The sequence below is a fragment of the Bos mutus genome, chromosome 26 (genome assembly GCF_027580195.1).
Source record: "Bos mutus isolate GX-2022 chromosome 26, NWIPB_WYAK_1.1, whole genome shotgun sequence".
Taxonomy (NCBI): Eukaryota; Metazoa; Chordata; class Mammalia; order Artiodactyla; family Bovidae; genus Bos; species Bos mutus.
Window position 1 is genome coordinate 7706075 of NC_091642.1, and position 19353 is coordinate 7725427.

The following is a 19353-nucleotide window of genomic DNA, read 5'->3' on the forward strand; positions in this document are numbered from 1 at the left end:
CAAATAGGTTTTTTTCTTGGTGTTACAGTGTTTTACTTTTCTGTTTGTGGGAGTTGCCTGCTTTTCTTCTTTGTTAATAACCATGGCAGTACTTTTAACTGTATATTCAAAGAACAAAGAAATAATATTGGTTGAGATCCAGAGTCCTTTGTAAAATTTTCCAAGAAATTCTGGCAGTTAAGTACTAAAATTTATGAGCCTGTAAAAATTAAGTTCTTTATTTAAGCTGTATAATCTCTTATTTAGAGAATCAAAACAAAGAAAGCACATATATTGTGCTTCTGAATTCAGTGCACTGATATACCAGTAATTAGTAATAATAGTAATAATGCAGGTGGTATTAGTGTTTTTTAAAGTCTTATATGGTGAGAGTTTTAATTCTGTGGATACTGGTGCTCATTTAGGTGTTGAGGATTTTTCTTCTTGTTCTAAGTGTATATTCTTTTTTTTTTTGACATTGCATAGAAGCAAAACATAGGAATTTAGAAGAATTACTGCGTATTAATTCTTGAGGAAATCTACTTTTTTGCAAGATTTTGGTGCCAAGACAGGAACATTTTTTTTCCCCCCAATTAGCAAAGTATAATTAGTACTGTGTCTACTAAATGGGAATCTTGTGAGAATCTTTAATCCATACGCGAATACTTTGAGCTTTGGCAGACTGCTCCTTGCATGGTTGAAGGGTTATTTCACCTGTCACTTACTCATGTGGTACACAGGCCTTTCTGGAAAGTACCTTGAGACTCTATAGCGAGATGTTTGCTTGGTTTCTCCTTACACTCCATTTCAGGTTAGTATTAAGGGTTTTTTTTTAAGGAATGGGAAGAATTTTCAGGATGGAGTATTAATAAGTGACATGGTACTAAATTTGTGGTTAAATTTTGAACTTCAGTTGTCACAAGCTAGCGGGAAATGGATTTATAACTATGTTGCGTGTGCTTCATCTCAGAGTTTGTTTTCTTTTGGTAGTGAGGGAATAGGCAGTAGGAGGGAGAACACCTAACACATGTCCTTCTGTGTGCATTCGATGGCTTTGGCAGGTTATATAATGTAAAACTTGAAGTGTTTGAAGCTTGAAGTGAGAGCTTGAGGCTTCATTATTGCTGCCTCTGGAAAACAAGAATGATGTGATTTATTGTCTTTTATTTCATGTCATTAATTTTATTATCTTCTATGTTAGATTTGTTTCCTTTAGAACTGTTGAGGCCCTGTACCAATAGTCTTTTTTCCTGAAGCTTGACAGTTTTAATAAATGCTCAGTGTTACACTGTGTAGGGCAAGTTCCTTTCCTGGTTTTTAAATACAGGTGTTCTCTTTTACCCTTGAAACCACCAGACAAAAACATATTTGTCTGTCTTTGATAATGAGGAACAGACTTCAGCCTGGTAAAGAGTGCTTAAAAATCTGTCTTTGAGAACTACTAAGTAAATTCTTTAGCTTATGTTCAGTTTCAGAACTTAATGCAGAATTTAAATAAGCGAAATGTTGCCACAGGAAATGTTAAAGAAATAATTATATACACTGAAAACATTTTTCTTCTCTTAGAAAATGGTTTTTGGAGTTAGCCACAGGACACTGCTATGCATCACTGCCGAGGGGCTTCTCACTGGGGTTTAAGATTGGCTTCTGTGGTCCCTTTTGCACAGAATAAAGCTTGCTTCACTAATTTTTTCAGGTTTTCTGCTTCTTTCCTAATTTGAAATGTAAATGTTCATAAATCTGTTGAAATGAATTTTTCCTTTATAGCCCTATTATATAAATATTTGGTGGTGGTATTTGTTTAGGTTAAGATTGCTTAATCATTTGCCAGACACTAGGATACTCTAATTTGATGTCCAAGGAACTTGACTTTGTTACAACTAGGGAATTAAAAAAACTCAGAAACCTGTCTTACAACAAAAGTAACCTAGATTCATTATGGAAAACATTTGAAAATATCAGTAACCCCAACACATAAGTACATAGATTATAACAATTAAAATTAATTATCTCTGGTATACAACCACTTTTAACACTTTGATGTATTATCTACTGAATGTTAGTCCAGGGAGTTAAAAGATTAGTTCTAGAAAATTTACACAGACAGCTCCATTTTCTTTGGAAAATTTTTATTATGAAGTATTTGAAACACAATTTCAGAAAACAGATAGGGGCGTGTCCGCATGTATCCACCACAGTGGCTCCATTTTTTTAGCATTAAAATATATTATTTAAAAGGCCTGACCTTCTTTGGGAAGGTTTTCTTACGGTTATTTTTTTTTTTTTACAGTTATTAATTAGCATTTTAATATCTAGTTATTTATTAAGATTTGGTGAACCCTGGTTACGAATATGAACTATGAAGAAAAGTATAAAAAACCAATTAATACAATAGTATATATCCTTTTAAGCATTTTTTTCTGTTTACAAGAGTTATTTGAGCCTTAGCTCAGGCATGGAAACTTAGAAAATATAGGCATCTCCTTCCCCAAAAGAAAAAAAAGTTTCTCCCAAACTGCTAGTCCCATCGTGAGAGAAAACCATGGTAAACTGCCACCCACCCTTATTTGTCTTATTTTTTAAAAACAGAATAATAACATTAAATTTCCATTTTGTTTTATAGTTTAGGAGAACACCACATTATCTTATTTTGATCTTTACAAAATCACTGAAAGTGAATTAGGGCAGTGATACCTGTAACCTTCTTGCGTAGAAATTGAAGATTCTGGATGAGGTAAATTGACCTTCACCTAATAACCTGCCATCTAGTAAGTGGTGGAGGTGGGACTTGAACCAGAATGTTTGAATCCACGTTAAGTGGGGAAAAAAAAGAATCAACCCTGCACTGCTTTGACAGTTACTACTTCCTTCTCTTCCCAAGTTGAGTTCAGTTTGGGTCTGTATCTTGGGTTCGAACTGTTTTTTTACTGTAGTAAAATATATATGACATAAAATTTACCATTTAGCCATTTTTAAGTGTTCAGTTCTGAGGCCTTAAGTACATGCTCATTATTGTGCAGCCATCACCCTGTCACCCCCATCCATCTCCAGAACTTTGTCATTTTTATTTCCTCATTATTTAACTTTCCTATGTTAAAGTGCTTTTATATATCTGATATGGATTAATTGAATTATATGTAGAAAGCACTCAAAACAGTACCTGATGCATGGTAAGACCTCAACACATGATAAGCTGCCTACAACTGGATGGTTAAGGAGGCTGATGGAGGTGTAGGGTTTGCGTGCTTAATGGTAACAGTGCATGTGTCTTAGTCACTCGGTCGTGTTAAAACCTTTGTGACCCCATGGACTGTACCCACCAGGCTTCTCTGTCTGTGGGATTTCCCAGCCAAGAATACTCCTTCAGGGGATCTTCCCAATCCAGGGATTGAACCCGCATCTCCTGTATCTCCTGCATTGCAAGCAGATTCTTTACCTGCTGAGCCATTGAGGAAAGCCCTATGCATGAAGGGATGATGAAAAGGAAGTGAAGGAAATGAGGGATGGATGGAAAGCTTCTTTTCTTCAGTTGAATTTTGTCTGTTGCTTGTTGATTTCAGTGTTTTGGAGTGTATATACATATACACATAGTGTAGAATTGAAAATCATAAAGTGAAGTTTAGTCACAATGCAGTTTGGAATCATGTAGTTTTATGAAAGGTTCTAAGGTACTTTGTTAATACAAACATCCCTTCACTGTGGGAGTCAGTCCCTAATGAAAGTGTTTTAACTTTGGCAGGATTTGAACTTTTCGAAGAGCTGCCCACACCCAAGTTCAGCTTTGGAGGCCGATCTGGAAACAGTGTAGCAGCGTTGGTTTTCCAAAAAACATGAGGCTTTTCACTGGACAGACTCAGTTAGTGTCTTTTTAAGAAGCTCTACATCAAAGTAAACCTGACACAGAAAATGCAAGCTCAAGTGAATGTTTAGTGAGTATACAGGATGCACATTTTGAGGAGAAGTAATGGGTTGTTAAAAAAAACATTGTGAGCATGTAAGTGGTTGGGTTTTAGAGATCAACCAAGAATAATTTTAAAATTTTCTTTTGTATTTGAGATGTAAATATTTCTCTTTCAGATTAAAAAAATAATTCCTGTAACTGCTGAACAGCTAAAACTTAAAAGCAGTAAATGAATTTACAGAAAGCTCGTATCCTTGATTTTTGCACCTCGGTAAAGGTGAATTGAATATAGCTATTTATGAAGATTTGATCAAGCTATTCCAGGGTCAGACTAATAAGCCAAATGACTTTCTTAATTTTTTATTGGACTATTATAAAACATACTAAGTGTGATATTTTGGGTTGAATGGTGATTTTTTTTAATGCTTTAATATCTGAGAAAATGTCTCAGCCCCTACGTGTGTAATTAAAATCAGATAAATATATCAGTTGATCAAGAAGTATTTACTGAGCTTTGTTTTGGCTGATGGCTTTCTGTACACTATGGGAGCAGGAGGAAAGACAGCTGAGAGGCACTGTTAGCGGCTGGCACTGTGTCTGGCTGCGTTGTCTTCCGGAGGCATTGAATTCCCTCAGTATCTTCTGCAGGCGCGTATTACTTATTCCTGTTTCTACACATCAGACAGTTAGTACAGGATGGAGCCAGGGCTCCTCTCTGGGTCTGCCTCTAAAGCCTGTCTCTAGTAGTTTGCTTCCCAGGGATAAGTTTCTGCCGTTACAGCATTTACAGTTCATTAGGGGAACCAGGACTGGTACACCGAAAATTCTGTCAGAGAAGTTGAGCAGTTATTTTTAGTGGCTCTGCAGCTCCTTGTTAGTGACTGTTGGTTGGTGGACTGTGAGAATAGTGAGTCATCCGTCATTAATTTTCACTGTCTCCCTACTTGTCTTACAAGACTGGCTAATCAAGAACTGAATTATGTCATTTTTCTGTCAAAGGTGGTGTAAGTTTTACATATATACATCCTCAGGGCTCTGGAGACAAGATGTTCTAGTTAGGCACTGATCAGCAAGAGAAACAGTTTATTTATGATCGTTTTTGAAAAAATAAGTTTTATTAATCCTCACTGCCATTTTGTCTATGGGCTGATGTTTTAATATTGGAGTCATAATACAGGTTTTTAAAAAATGATAATAGTGTTTATGATTTGCAGCCTTTGGGTCTTGTTGGGTTATAAAACAAACAGAATTTTTGTTTGTTTAGCAAATGCTTTTCCAGTACTGAGCAAGTCTAGCATTACACCCTTTTTCTTTTCATTTTTGTCTGGAGGGAGACAAGGGGAAGAGAAGAGTAGTTTGGTTTAGATCAACATTAATCAATCATTAAGATAACTATCTGCCTTGCACCGGATAATTGAATACATTTCCATAAACTTTCAACACAAATAACACTTTTGGAAAAGCTTTAATTTTTAACATGAAAACATGAGAAATAAAATAAAATTTTGTTGTTTAAAAATTAAATTTTAATTTTTAATATATATGTGAAAATTAAAATAAAAAAATTTTAATTATAAAAATTAAGATATATGTGATTTAAACATATAAAATTAATTGTGTTGATGTTATAAACTAGACTCAGGATCTTAAACCATAGAAACAGTGTTATATAATTTATTGAAGTGATCTTGTCTTTGTTGTTTTCCAGGTTAATATTTCTTGATTTTAAATACCATATTAGTGTGTAGGTACTCTTTTAGAATTCTGAGTTGTTAAGTTTATGCTATTGTGAAGCATCAGTGGAGCAAAACAGGCTTTCTGTGAAAACCAGACTAAGACATTGAGTTTGATTCACTGATAGTTGGAGAGCGCCTTTGTTGAAAAGCTCCTTGAGTCACTATTGTGGGGGTATGTGTGTTCCGTTTGCAGAGATGTAGGACTTTTGGCAGGAGAATCATGGGACTGTTGATAAGGTTAGGAAAGGGGAGTTGTCATCTCTTCTTAGCAGTTTAATCCTGCTGGAAGCCAGCCTCTCGGAGATTGAAATCAGGACAAATGGAAGGTCCAAAGATGCTAACAATAAATTATTAATATTTTCAAATAATACCACACTTTCAAAACCAGGCCCCAAGTTACTGAAACAAGTCATAAACACGTTATTATCAAACTTAGTTTTGATATGTCATATGGATATGTGGGTAACTGCGAAGGAAATCATGCCGTTCTAAAAGGGAGCAGTAGGTTATGTAGTGAATGCTGTTTTATCTGGGCAAGAAGTTGGAATTGTAATTTTATTTCATCAAAAGACACCCTTATTTTGAGAAGACTTGTTTGAAATGCAAACAAGATTTCTCTGTGGAGCCTGCACAGAATTGTTGCTTTTCACGATGATGTTATTGCCGCATAACAGTCCACTTCTGTGTGTAGGAAGTGTGTGTGCAAGTCCAAAGGGATTGGAGGCCTCAATGGGTGAGTTACACCAATTAACAAAGGGAAAGTTTTCAGAACATTTTGTTTTAAGCCAGGTGCACAAGGTAGAGTTGCTTTTTGGGCCTAGTGTTTATGTATCTGAGAATCAAACCTGACACTACTCTTGGCAGCTAGACTAAAGCCATTTTAAAATAAGTACAAACTGTCCTTGAATGATTCTTTTCCCTTTATAGTGGCAATGAGTTTGCCTTTTCTTCATCTGTGGTATGTGTGCAATTTTCTGTTTATTTTGGGGGAAGGAGGGAGGTAAACATACATGAAAGACTTTTAGTCTTTATATGAATAATGTGTTTCAATTCATTTATTTTTAAATTTTCTTGATACTGTAACACATTATCTATATGTTGACTTTCATTCACATTCATCCAGAGTATAATAGAAACCTTAATTTTAAAGAACCCAGATGAATAATTAGGTTTTATGTGGCTTTGAGATAATTGTTCTTAAACTGATATGCAAAGAAATAGAGTATCCCTGCCAATGTGAATAGACTTTGATTTATGTTCTCTTAAATAATTTTATTTATTTGTGTGTGTGTGTGTATCTGGAAGCCTATGATGAAAAGGTACATGAGTGTGAAAAATGAGTTTCTCTCTACATCAGCATTCTACCCCTGTGTGGGGACACTTGGGTTTGATTCCCTGTTGTTAGCACTGTGAGCTAGACAGAAGGTATGTGCTCCAGAGACAGCCTTCTGCTCTGAGAGCAAGAGACCAAGCATCTTGTGTTCCACTGTAGTAACCTCTTTAGCTAATTGTGTGTGTGTGGAGGAGGAGGGGTGCCGAGGGGTGTTGCTGGGGTCTGAAAGGAGTCTTGTCTAGTGCACTTCACAGGAAGGAGGCTGCCTGTGACCTGGAGTCTTGATTGTGGGAGGTGAGGAGTGTGGTAGGTTGAAGGACAATTCCATCGGGGGGAAAAAATTAGGAAACCCTGTCATTTCTCTTGGCTAGGCAGAAAACAGAGATGTCCTTAAAGAGGGGGGGAACACATGAGCGTGTTTTATTAACAGTTAATAGAAGAAAATTAATGCTAATTTATTCTTCATACATACCATGCAATTTGTTAGAAAAGTAAAAGAATAGTTTGAGATTCTTTGGTCAATTGGTGGATTCCTATGTTAGGGCCATAGAAATGAAACTCAACATTAAGCAGACAAATACCCAAGCCCACAGGCTACATAAATGCTGAATAAAACCAGCTCTACAATGGAACTCTGAAAAGCGAGGGGTAAGAAGCCTAATGAATGATTGAATATGACCTTAGCAAAATCCCTGGAGTGTTGTTGAAAGATCATTCATTTCCAGCTTAGATGTCAAGATGGGCTCCAGTAACCAGAGGGAAAAAAAGAAGAGTTTGAGTCGGTACTTACTGAGTTTTAAAAATCTCTACAACACAGTGCATTAAACTAATCATTAAAAGGACTTCTCTAACTGCATTTTAAGCTGCCACTGTATGGACCTGTGGTTTAGGCCCAGAGAAACCAAATTAAAAAGATAGGAATAATTCTCAAGACTTGAATGTATCACTGTCCTGCTTTTATGGAGTAGAACTTCAAAAACTGGGGCGCAGAGGCGGCAGAATGTACTTTTGTCATGCTGATACCATTGTAAGAAAGACTTTCGACCAAGAGATCAATTGTGCCTTAAAGTATTTCCCAGTTACTTGCCTAGTTTATTGGAGGAAGATATAAAAAAACGAACCTACTTTTTTCATTTTTTAATTTACTTTTTGCGTTTTTAAGTGATCCTTCCCAAATAAGTCACAAATTCTTATATTTATAAATATGTATTTTTATTACTGCATCAGGAAATAGTAAGTATGTTAGCGAGCGAGCTTCATTGTGCATGGTATCCAGAAGCTTTTTAAGAAAAGTGAATCTGACAATATATTTGTTTCTCCAAATACCTAAAAATTTTTACATGAGCCAGCAATTAGCATACTCTGGATATTATCTGAGGAGCTCAGAAATATGAAATACTCTGCTTGAGTAAGGGGACCCGGAAGTGTATTTATCACTCTTCATTAACAGAGATGAAGCAGTGTATCATGATGTGATTGTAGCAGAATGGAAGCGCTGCTGGGGTGGCTGCTGGCTCCCCTGCCCTTGCGTTCCTTGCTGCTTCAGAGTTGAGGGAATAGTCAGGACGAAGAGGCTAAATGTAGAAGAGAGTGGGTGCTGCAAGCTCACATTTTTCTCCCAACCCCTCCTCTAATATGAAAATGTCAGTCCTTTGTTCCCATCTAATTTTAGTACATCCTGGCTAAAAAAAAATGTTAGGATGATTTCCAACCATGGAACTTGGAGGGGCGGGGTGGGAGAGGGGCAGAGTGGAGGAAAGAGCCGTTTACATTCCATATCCGTCTGCCGTTCTGTGACAGCATCTCACCCCTACTCTGTGGATTTTCGTGATGAAATAAATTTACATGCACTGGAGCAGCACTAATTAGGTTTTCCTTCCATGTCCTCAACAAGAAGTCTCACTGGAGTCTGAATGGGGAAAATCCTAATACGGTATTTAATAAAATGTACTGGGCTGAATTAAAGAGCTGTTTGCAAATTTTGGAAGACAGGCTTGAAATTGTGAGTGAAAACTACATGTTGTGTGATTTATAAATAGAGCCTTCGTGAGTCAGTGAAACTGCTTGTATGCTATTTTTTGAATGAGAATAATATTTGTTGATTTTTGAGAATCAGTCATAAGCAAGTCAGAGTTATTTATTCTCTTTGGATTATACTTCATGGTAGATTTAATATATTGAAACTCACATTGGAATAAGCCTGACCTTTCCAAAAGTTTGCTCATTTAGTGAGCTAAGGTTTCCTTGTGAAATCTTTGTATGGTAAGGACACTACATAGCCAGAATTGAGAGATCATTTTGTTAAGTCCGTTTGATTAATGATTTAATTTGCAAAAAATGCAGTAATCACATTGATTTTTGAACTTGAAATTTGTTTTTGTTTTCATTTTACAATAGCATATAATTTGCTTTTAAAATCTATTAACTAGTAGGATAAATATCAGCAATGATATTTTTAATACTAAATTTTGGGGGTGAAAATGACTGGAACCTAGGCAAGTCACTTTCCTTTTCTGGGCTTCCGTTTTTCTTTTTGTGAAAGAGGGGTGTTCAGTATGTGATACTTAAAGTTCCTCTCTACCTCTGTAATAGCTGGCATTGCCGTGGACTGGGTGGCTCAAACAACAGAAATTTATTTTTCATAGTCTGAAGACTGGAAATTCCAACATCAAGGTGCCGACAAGGTAGGTTTCATTCTGAGGTCTCTCCTCTTGGCTTGTATGCAGCTGCCATCTCCCTGTTAAGTTCACGTGTTCTCTTTGTGCGTGCTTGTGGGGAGAGAGTGTGTGCAGTGTGCAAACTCCCTGGTGGTTCTTATGAAGCTCTTGAGTGTTTCTTCTTGTAAGTGCACTGATCCCAAGGTGAGAGCCCCACCCTCATAACTTCATCTAGCCATAATTACTTCCCAAAGGCCCGCTTCCACATACTGTTTCTTTGGGTGTTAGAGCTTCAGCATAAATTTCTGGGGGATACAAACGTTCAGTCCATAATAACTTCTGAAATTGATCTGAGGTTTAGAGAAAACTTAACAAAATAGATTTCCACGATATATGGAGAGTTTAAATACTCCATTAGCTAAATATCAGTTTTTAGGTCACTTTATGATTCTTTTAAACCAAATTAGCTATTCATGTATCTGAAAAAATACATGTACATATAATAAAACAGTTGAAGCCATCACAGGATTGTTTTTCAGTCTGAAAATGTCTTTGTGCGTTCATTGGTAAACTTTAGATTTGAGTATTGATTGCCCCTGATATATATTTGATAATTCAGTTTGTATTCATTTGACACAGAGATGTTTTATATGAGAAACTCAGAAATTTACATCTAATTTTTCACTCCTACCTTAATTTTATTATTTTTTAAAACTTCTTTAATTTTTAAAAGTGTTGGGCTGTGCTGGGTCTTTGTTGCTTCAAGTGGGCTTTCTTTAGTTGTGGTGAAAGCGCTTCTCACTGCAGATGGTTTCTTTTGTTGCCGAGCATGGCCTCTCGAGCTCAAGGGCTTCGGTAGTTGTGGCTCCTGGGCTCAGTGGTTGTAGCCCTCAGGTTCTAGAGCTCATTGTGGTGTGCTTAGTCGCTCAGTCGCTCAGTCTTGTCAGACTGTCTGCGACCCCGTGGACTGTAACTCACGAGGCTCCTCCTGGATTCTCCAGGCAAGAATCCTGGAGTGGGTGGCCACGCCCTCCTCCAGGGGGTCTTTCCAACCCAGGGATCGAGCCTTGGTCTCCCACATTGCAGGCAGATTCTTTACCTTCTGAGCCACTAGGGAAGCCCCTAGAGCTCGAAGGCTCAGTGTTTAATAGTTGTGGTATGAGGGCTTAGTTGCCCAGTGGCATGTAGAATCTTCCCGGACCAGGGATTCAACCCTGCATTGGCAGGCAGACTCCTAACAACTGGGCCACCAGGGACTTTCCCCGCTGTAATTTTGATAAGGTGATAAATAATCTGATAAAACTATGATAACCCAAAGAATCTCTCTAATTTGATTCTTCCCTATTTCAAACACACACACTGCACACTCAGAGATGACTTTATTTACCACTTGAAAGCCCTGGGTTTTTGAGGTTTCTACATTCTCATGCTATACAGAGTGTAGTATATGGGTCTGCCCTTCTATACCTTGTACCTCTTTGAGGTACTGTCAGTCTGTTCTATTGGAGAAGACAATGGCACCCCACTCCAGTACTCTTGCTTGGAAAATCCCATGGATGGAGGAGCCTAGAAGGCTGCAGTCCATGGGATCGCTGAGGGTCGGACACGACTGAGCGACTTCACTTTCACTTTTCACTTTTCACTTTCATGCATTGGAGAAGGAAATGGCATCCCACTCCAGTGTTCTTGCCTGGAGAATCCCAGGGACGAGGGAGCCTGGTGGGCTGCCGTCTGTGGGGTTGCAGAGTCGGACACAACTGAAGCGACTTAGCAGCAGCAGCAGCAGTCTGTTCTATAACTGCTTATCCCCCTCAGTGAAATTGAACTATTTTAAAGGTACTGGCAAAGTGCCTAGTATATAGTAGATACTTATTTCAAGTTGGTTACCCTTCAGTACCTTTCTTTGAAGTAGTTTGATATAGTGGAGAGAGAAGCAGTTGTATAGACTATACATGATAGGGTAGTGAATATTAAGTGAGAAAAATGTAAATCATCTTAGCATGATTCCTAGCACATACCAAAGCCAAATAAATATTCTTTTCTGCAAAGAAACCTTCTTCCCATTGGAGCTAATATATTGAATGGTTCAGGATTTTAACCCTCAGTGCCACCGAGTTAGTGTATTCGGATCCATCCTAAGGCATTTGTATTCCAGGAGTGATGAGATGAGTGAGTAGAGGAGGATGAGAGGTAGACAAGGAAGAGGGAAAGGCTGGCATAGGTGGGGCCTTTCCAGATTATCTTAAATCATACTGCACAGCTCCTTCTTCAGTCTCTAGATGGGACTGGTGCTAAAAGCACCTTTTTATTTAGTAAGAAGTGGAGACCAGATATCATAATGCTGGATTTTCATGAAATCCCCTTTATAATTTGTTGCAGCAGATTCTAGGAATCCCCCTCAAGTTTCTGATCATTATCTGTTTCAGAGGTCAGGAGGTAGTAATAAGTGTAGGTGTTGTGGGGAAAAGGTTACTGTGGATGCTTCTGAATTGAAAACAAATGGCCACGGATATGGTACATTTTCCTCAGGTTTGAACTCCAAGGCTTTGTTTTCAGTGACCACTAACGCGGGACCGGACCAAGATCCCCCATGTGACCTTGTGTGTGTGTGTGTGTGTGTGCGCGCGCGTGTGCGTGTGTGAGTCTCTCAGTTGCGTCCCACTCTTGGCGGCGACCCCATGGACTGTAGCCCGCCAGGCTCCTCTGTCCATGGAATTTCTCCCAGGCAAGAATACTGGAGTGGGTTGCCATTTGCCTCTGCAGGAGATCTTTCCAACCCGACTAGGCCACCTGGAAAGTTGGACTAAGATTTTTATCATTGATTTCCACCTTTCATTATCTAGGTTTGATTTCTTTGATCAGTGAATCATGTTCATTTTCTTTGCTGTAAGTTAGCAGACATTCACAATGGCATTTTAAAGTTTGATGTTGGGCAGACAGTACTTGAAGCAGTTTATATGATTTGACCTTGGTGTATATTACCGACAGTATAGTTGGTAAAGTACAGTGAATCAGTTGTTTACACTAGTGTAGAAAACTCTTGGTTTGCGGATTTGTTTACTTACTTAACCTTTTTATTAGTGGTTAAATGAATACCTTAATGCTTAGAGTGCTTAATACTACTATAGAAATGCTGGCCAGAGGAGTGTCACTTTCTCTAGGTAACTAACCTCCAAGAGTTTAAGTCTGAACCATTTTAGAAGCAGCTCTACATAGATGAGGTCAGTACAATATGATGTATATCATCAGGATAGAACATAATCAGAGTTTCACTACTTTCAATTCGGTAAACATTATAGTGGTTGAATATCTTGGTTTGATCAAGGTGTTTTTTGTTTTGTTTCTATGAAAATTAAAAGGAGATGTAAAGTAGTATTTAAAATTGCAAACCAGCTTCTCATTCATATCAGTTCTGTTTCAGGTCAGCTGCAGGGCATGCTAGGACAAAATAGGCAAGGCTGGCTGGCCCTCTTACGACAGTAATGGATAGGGTAAAACAAAACGTCTCGGCTTTTGGTTAATAGAGAAGACTGAGAGAACTGAGTGAGGAAATTCACAGGCTGGTGGGATCCGTGGGGCAAATGCTCTTTTCATACGGCTCCCAGGGGCCTTCTTCCGTTGGAGCCAGAGACCAGATTTTTCTTTTCTTGATATTTTAAATCCAAAGGATTCAGTCTTAAGATTGGGTATTTAAACTCTATGAAATCACAAGCTGTATCTTTCAGTTTCCTGTATACCTAATGAAAATGAAATTTACTCATTTCATTTTCATGGGTAATAGGCAGGATAGTGGTAGCTTTAACTCACTAGGGATGAGTTAAAAATAGATTTTTCTTGAGGCAATGACTTATATGACAGGTAGTTGATAGAAAAATTAAGTTAAATTTTGGGCTGAATATCTCATACTAAATCTGAATTCCACTACAGAATATTTGAAGCAAAAAATTGAAATGATTTTCATTTGAAGATGACATAAACATTGAGTGTGCTGTTGAAGTGTTTTCTAGATTAAATTCAATGTGTAGCAATATGAAAATGCCATAGCTTGTTTTTAGCGATGATTTTGGTAGAGTGTACTGAGGTAGACACGGTTATCGGTGACTAAGCGTGTTATAGTGTCTGTTTCAGCTGAGACCATAAATAGATCAGGGAAAGGCCAGGGACTGATTATGCTTTTGAGTCTTAGTATTAAAATAGTTTAAGTAGGTTTGGTAAGATTTACATATGTCAGTGACTTTGAATGTAGATTTACTTTGCTATATTTTTACTTATTTACCATGCATAAACTTTCCAGTGTCTGTTTTTTCATGCTTGAGTTTTCTTTTAGCACATAATACTTACAGGTACTATTAATTTTGCAAGGAAAAAGTAATATCAAATTGAAATAAGTTTTAACTGTTGCTCTGTTCTTTTTAGCTTCCTTTACTCAGAGCCCTTCCATGCAGTGAGTTGCAAGCGTGACATTTGCTGTGTTTTCAGCACCTGCCAACTTGGAAACCAGGGTTTGTGCTCAGGACTTAGGCTTACAACCCACACTTTGTGGTGCACAATGCCGTCCCAGCTGGCATGCTTCGTACCTCAATGGTGCTAGACGCTCAGTTACAAAGCTGTGCAGATTCACATGCGCTGATTTCAATAGGCAGTCTCCTTCAAGCTGCTTTCAACTCTCATTTTGTATCAAAAGAGTTAGATTGGTATCATTAAATTCACTGCTGTGCTTATTTTTCAATGGAAATAAATTCATTTTATTTAGCTCCTGAATCAAAAAATGACTGTCTTCGAGAACCAAAGTTCCTCTTAAAAAAAGGTGAATGTCTACAGATATGGGAGATAGATTTATGTATCTGTATGAGATTCCAGCCAGGGCTATAACTCATTTTCATCAGTGGAAAGGTTTCAGAACAAAAGATAAAAAGAATAGAAAGGAAAGAACAGACGTATTAGTGTGTTGTAACATGCTTATGTAGGTAGGGCTGTTAGTTGAAGCTGGATCATACGTATGGGGACGATTATAGAACTTATTTTTCTAAATAAGCTCTGAATAAGAAAATTGCCTCCATAGTAGGCTCAGATTTTTGGCTTCCACTGACAACCAAAAACTTTCCATCATTTTCAAAGCAGTGTATTTTGCTGATAACTTGCTTTCAGTAGCCAGTCTCTGAAAATGTTTCAGGTGGACTTGGTGATGTCTATCTTCCCATCATCTATTATAAGCGATTTTAAAAGATTCTGCTTTTATAAAGATCTTTTCAACTGTAGAAAAGACAGTGTGAAATGTGAATGACTGGCTTTTAATACAGCACTTGTGACAAAGAAGCTGTGGCTTTGGGAAGCTGAATAAAGGGGTTAATACACATGCATCTGCATACTGCTGTTGGTTCCAACGTATAACATGTCTGATGTTTGTTTCACTCCCATTCTTAGTCTAAAAAGAATGTTATTCTCAGAGACAAACCAGTTTACCATCTTTCAGTGGTCACCACTCTTTTTACAATCATAGGTACAAATAAATTTAATGGGAAAAACTGAACAGTATTGACTGCTACTTGCTGAAATGTCAAAAACTTAGCTCCCTGTTGTTTGAACATCATATTTATCTGGTTCTAAAGACACAAACACAGAACACCCACTAACTATCAAGGACATTTCTGAGTACTTAATCAGAACCCAGTCTTTACCCTCTGCACAAATGTGCTTAGGTGAATACTTTTATTAGCTTGTTGATACAAGTTATAGTTGGTTACACCCTTTCTTAGTAAAATACACCCTTATTGTCTCCTGTTGCTTAAGAGCTTTAAACTTGGAATGGGAGCACCGTCTAGTATAGAAAGCCACTCAGTTTCTATCTCCCCAGCAGTGCTGAGTGGACATGTCATGCATACCACACACACACAGGCATTCCTTCATTTGCAAGTTCTGCTTTGGGGAGGGGAGCCAGGAGAGCCAGTATTGACTGTACTTTTTCCCTGGGCTTCATATGTTGGTCTTGGAGTGACACTGCAAGTAATCCCTACAGTTTATATTTCCCAGGGTGTTCTGTGCCTTAACCAGGTTAGTGTCGGTTGGTGATAATGGAAAAGTTGCAAGTGATCATTTTTGGATTATTTTATGGATTTATTCCTAAATTGGCCCATGAATTTGCATTTAGGTTTCCGGTTGTGTTCTAAATCTGGTTTTGATTTGGTTTTGACCTTTAAGGACTGAACAAAGGTAGACAGCTTAGCCCTCCTACCCCCGTCCTCTGACTGCAGCTTACATTGTTTTAAATCCAGTTTGACTGAGTTTATATTTACTTCTTTGAATTAAGCAACTCTAATATACAAACTTTGGGGTAGGACTTTTTATAATAAAGGACTGTGTAGTATGGCCCTAAAAAGCGGGGCATCATATATCTATTCTGCTGCTGCTGCTGCTGCTGCTAAGTCGCTTCAGTCATGTCCGACTCTGTGCGACCCCATAGACGGCAGCCCACCAGGCTCCTCTGTCCCTGGGATTCTCCAGGCAAGAACACACTGGAGTGGGTTGCCATTTTTTTCTCCAATGCATGAAAGTGAAAAGTGAAAGTGAAGTCGCTCTGTCATGCCCGACTCTTAGCGACCCCATGGACTGCAGCCTTCTAGGCTCCTCCGTCCATGGGATTTTCCAGGCAAGAGTACTGGAGTGGGTGCCATTGCCTTCTCCGTATCTATTCTATAGGACTTTATTACATGATATGGGAAGGCCCACAGTATGGAAGACTAGTGACACAGGCCTTAATGTGTGTATTTTTAGTCCTTAGACATTCAAATTAAGTAAATGAGAAATAGCTATATATTGGTTAGTAGCACAACCCCTGAAGCAGATAGTTTTTAGTTCTCTACACTTTTAAGAAAGCCTAAAAACCAGAAAAACAGGCTGCTTTAGGTTGGAAAGGAGGTGTTACGGCAAAGGAGCTTGCCATAACCACAACCCTTGGAGTTTTGTGAGACTAAAATCATCCTGAAAGCAACAAGAATAATGGTTGCAGTAATTGTTTCCAGGCTCGGGACCCCTGAATTTTGTTTTTTAAGTTGACCCCATGAACTAGTAATTGCAGGAATAAACTGAATGTTTGCCAGCAGGAGTCACTCTAGGCCTCCTAATAAAAAGTAAATTAAACTATATCCGTAAAGCTCTCAAAGGCTGAGGTGACACTGCATGCGTAAGATGGCATGAGGGCAGTGTCACAGCATTCTCAAATTATCCTTGTGCCTTTCTTTGTTCCGTCTAGGAAGACTTGGTTTTTGCTGCTTTCAAAATTGGCCCTTGATAACTTGTTTTAAAGCAGAGTGTATATTATAGGTCAGGATATCGGTCCCATAGTCGATATTAGCTTGGTTTGGCTTTCTTGGATGGATTGATTGTATCCCACATCATCTACTTGAATGAATGCTCACATCCTTCTCCTGGTTGTGCCTCTCAGTCTTGCAGCAGAAGTCACTGATGTGAACTGTAGTTGGTGTGAAAGGAGATGTTAACTCGTGGTTTTCTGCAAAAGAATGGGTCCAGTGTAATGGGAAACTGAAATATGTTAGCAATAGCTGTGAAATATAATAGTTTCCCAAGTGCACACAAGCTCAAGAAGTTAATTGTTCATTTATGTTTGATACTGGGATTGAAACATTGGATTAAAACCAATTAAATGTTCCTAGAAGCAACAGAAAAAGTTTCCTGATTTATGAATAGAACCATTGAAATGGCGCAGACACAATCCATGTAAAGTAATGAGGTGTTTTGTTTTTTTGGCAAAGGAGAACACAAAACAGGCATAGGGAGTTCTTTTAAAAAACCTTCTCTTTAAAAACATCTTTTTGGACAAGGTCAATAAAATAACATACACCAGTAGGAAGGCCTAATGGGAAATCTAGGGCTTCACTTCACAAGGAAAACAATCCCCCTCCCCCAGGTGAGCGGCACAATGAAAATACTCTGCTTATTCTATCAGGGTTACATTCCTGAACTTAAGTCAACATCCTAAGTTACAGAACTAAACATGCTCTGCTTCTGCTTAGCAACCACAAATCCTTCCTTCACCAGTTGCATATATTTTGGATGTGGCTTCCGAAGTACACATTCCTTTATTTCGGTCAGCGCCCCGAGTTAGGAAAGGAGCGCTTTATTTTCCAAAAGCGCGACAGACAACACTCACACGGCTCCCCCCGTCCCCTGCCGCCCAGCACGCCACTGAAGCGATGGTTTCTTTAAAACCTCAAAAAAAAAAAAAACAAAACAAAACACCCCAACAACCCGGAAGCTGGACGTCTGAAGTCCACGCGGCCCGGGGTTTTCGTCCCGGCTCGTGCGGGGGGCGGCCCCGGGGTCTCTGGCTCCGGGCCCGGGCGGCGGCAGCGCGGCCGGGGCCCGGGGCCACTTCCCGCGTTCCGGGGCCTCCCAGGCGCGAGCGCGGGCGTCTCGGCTCGCAGGACGCCCTCTAGCCCCGCCGGCGGCGCGCCGCGACCCCCCCCGCCCCACTCCCCGCCCACCGGCGGCTGCGCGCACTGCACCCTCGCCCGCCGCCGCTGCCGCCGCCGCCGCCGCACGCCGCCCGGCTCCTGCACGCCGCCGCCGCCGCCGCGCCGAGCGCCCGGGCCCGCGACGCCGCCGGCAGAGCGCCGGACCCAGCGACGAGCAGCCGCGGTCGGGCGGCCCCGCGGCGGCGGCGGGCGCGGGCGGGCGCGGGCGGCCTGGCTAGGGCCGGTTAAAGGGACGAGTTGCAAACAGTTCAGGAAGTGACAAGTCGATTTCCTCCTCCCCGGGAGCAGCTCCGTACAAAGCGCTCGGCGCCGGCAGGAGAGCGTGCGCGCGGCGGCCGCGCGGCGGGCAGCCCGGACGACTCGGCGAGCGCCGGCGGCGACTGCGCGGGGGCCCGCGGCCGGAGCGTCCCGCCGCGCACAGTAAGCGATCCCGGGCCGGGCGGCGGCGACCGGGGGCCCGGTCCCGAGCGGAGGTCCCTGGCGAGTGTCCCCCGGCCGCCGGCGGTAGGGAGCCTGGCTCGCGGGGTGCACTGGCCTTAGCTCCCCCCCCCCCTTTTTTTAATGTTTGTGTGGCTGATTTCCTTTTGGTCCGCCTGCCTGGTTTCGTGTGGGGCCGGGCGGTTTCTCTGGGCGCTGAGTGCCGCCGCTGGTGCATGCGTGAGACTTGTCAGAGCGCAGCCAGGGGAGCGAGCCAGCACGGCCCCTGCGGAAAAGTCTGCGCTTCCCCGGGGCGGGCGCGGGCACTGCTGCGCCCTGGGGTGTTCCCCGCGCTCCACGTCTCAACTTGAGCCCCGGCGAAGGCGCCGGGGACCCGGGCGTCCCCTCGCACCCCGAAGTTCCCTCATCGTTTTGCAGACAACTCTTTTGTTCGTGGAAGTTTGCGTCCGCCACCCCCTGGATGCGGGCGCGCAGCGGCGGGCTCCGCGGCGGCTGGACCGGCCGGAGAGGTCACGCTGGGGGTGGGAGAGTGGCCTGTCCGTGGCGGGGGAAAGCCCCCGCGGAGGCCGCGGCCACGGGGACTTGCGGAATGGGGTGAGGGTGGAGGGCCGTGCCGGCGTGGCTTTTGCACATGGCGAGAAGGGCCGTCCGGCACAGGGCACCCTGGCCGAGTCCCATCTTTGCCAGTCCTTGATTTGCAAGCCCGTGGGAGTCGGCTTCCCCGCTCGGGCTTTCTCTTGGTGGGGCAGGCACGAAGATGGGGAGGGCGCCCAGAGTCCGGGGAGGGCCGTGGGTTTTCATTGCCCAAAGTGCCTTC

The 19353-nt window shown here is 41.1% G+C and overlaps 1 protein-coding gene across 5 annotated transcripts in view; it reads left to right on the forward strand.

The window, feature by feature from the left end:
- EEF1AKMT2 (EEF1A lysine methyltransferase 2) overlaps nucleotides 1-19353 on the forward strand; it is a 93715-nt gene that overhangs the window by 18011 nt on the left and 56351 nt on the right. For 2 of the 5 annotated variants that reach the window (XM_070364040.1, XM_014480494.2), the window contains exon 6: nucleotides 3719-4383. In XM_070364040.1, coding sequence (XP_070220141.1) covers nucleotides 3719-3813 — 95 coding nt within the window. In that variant the 3' untranslated portion in view covers nucleotides 3814-4383. Of the gene's footprint in view, nucleotides 1-3718; nucleotides 4384-9541; nucleotides 9634-14022; nucleotides 15135-19353 lie in introns of those variants that run through there. The other 3 variants (XR_011462820.1, XR_011462819.1, XR_011462818.1) reach the window with 3 other exon arrangements.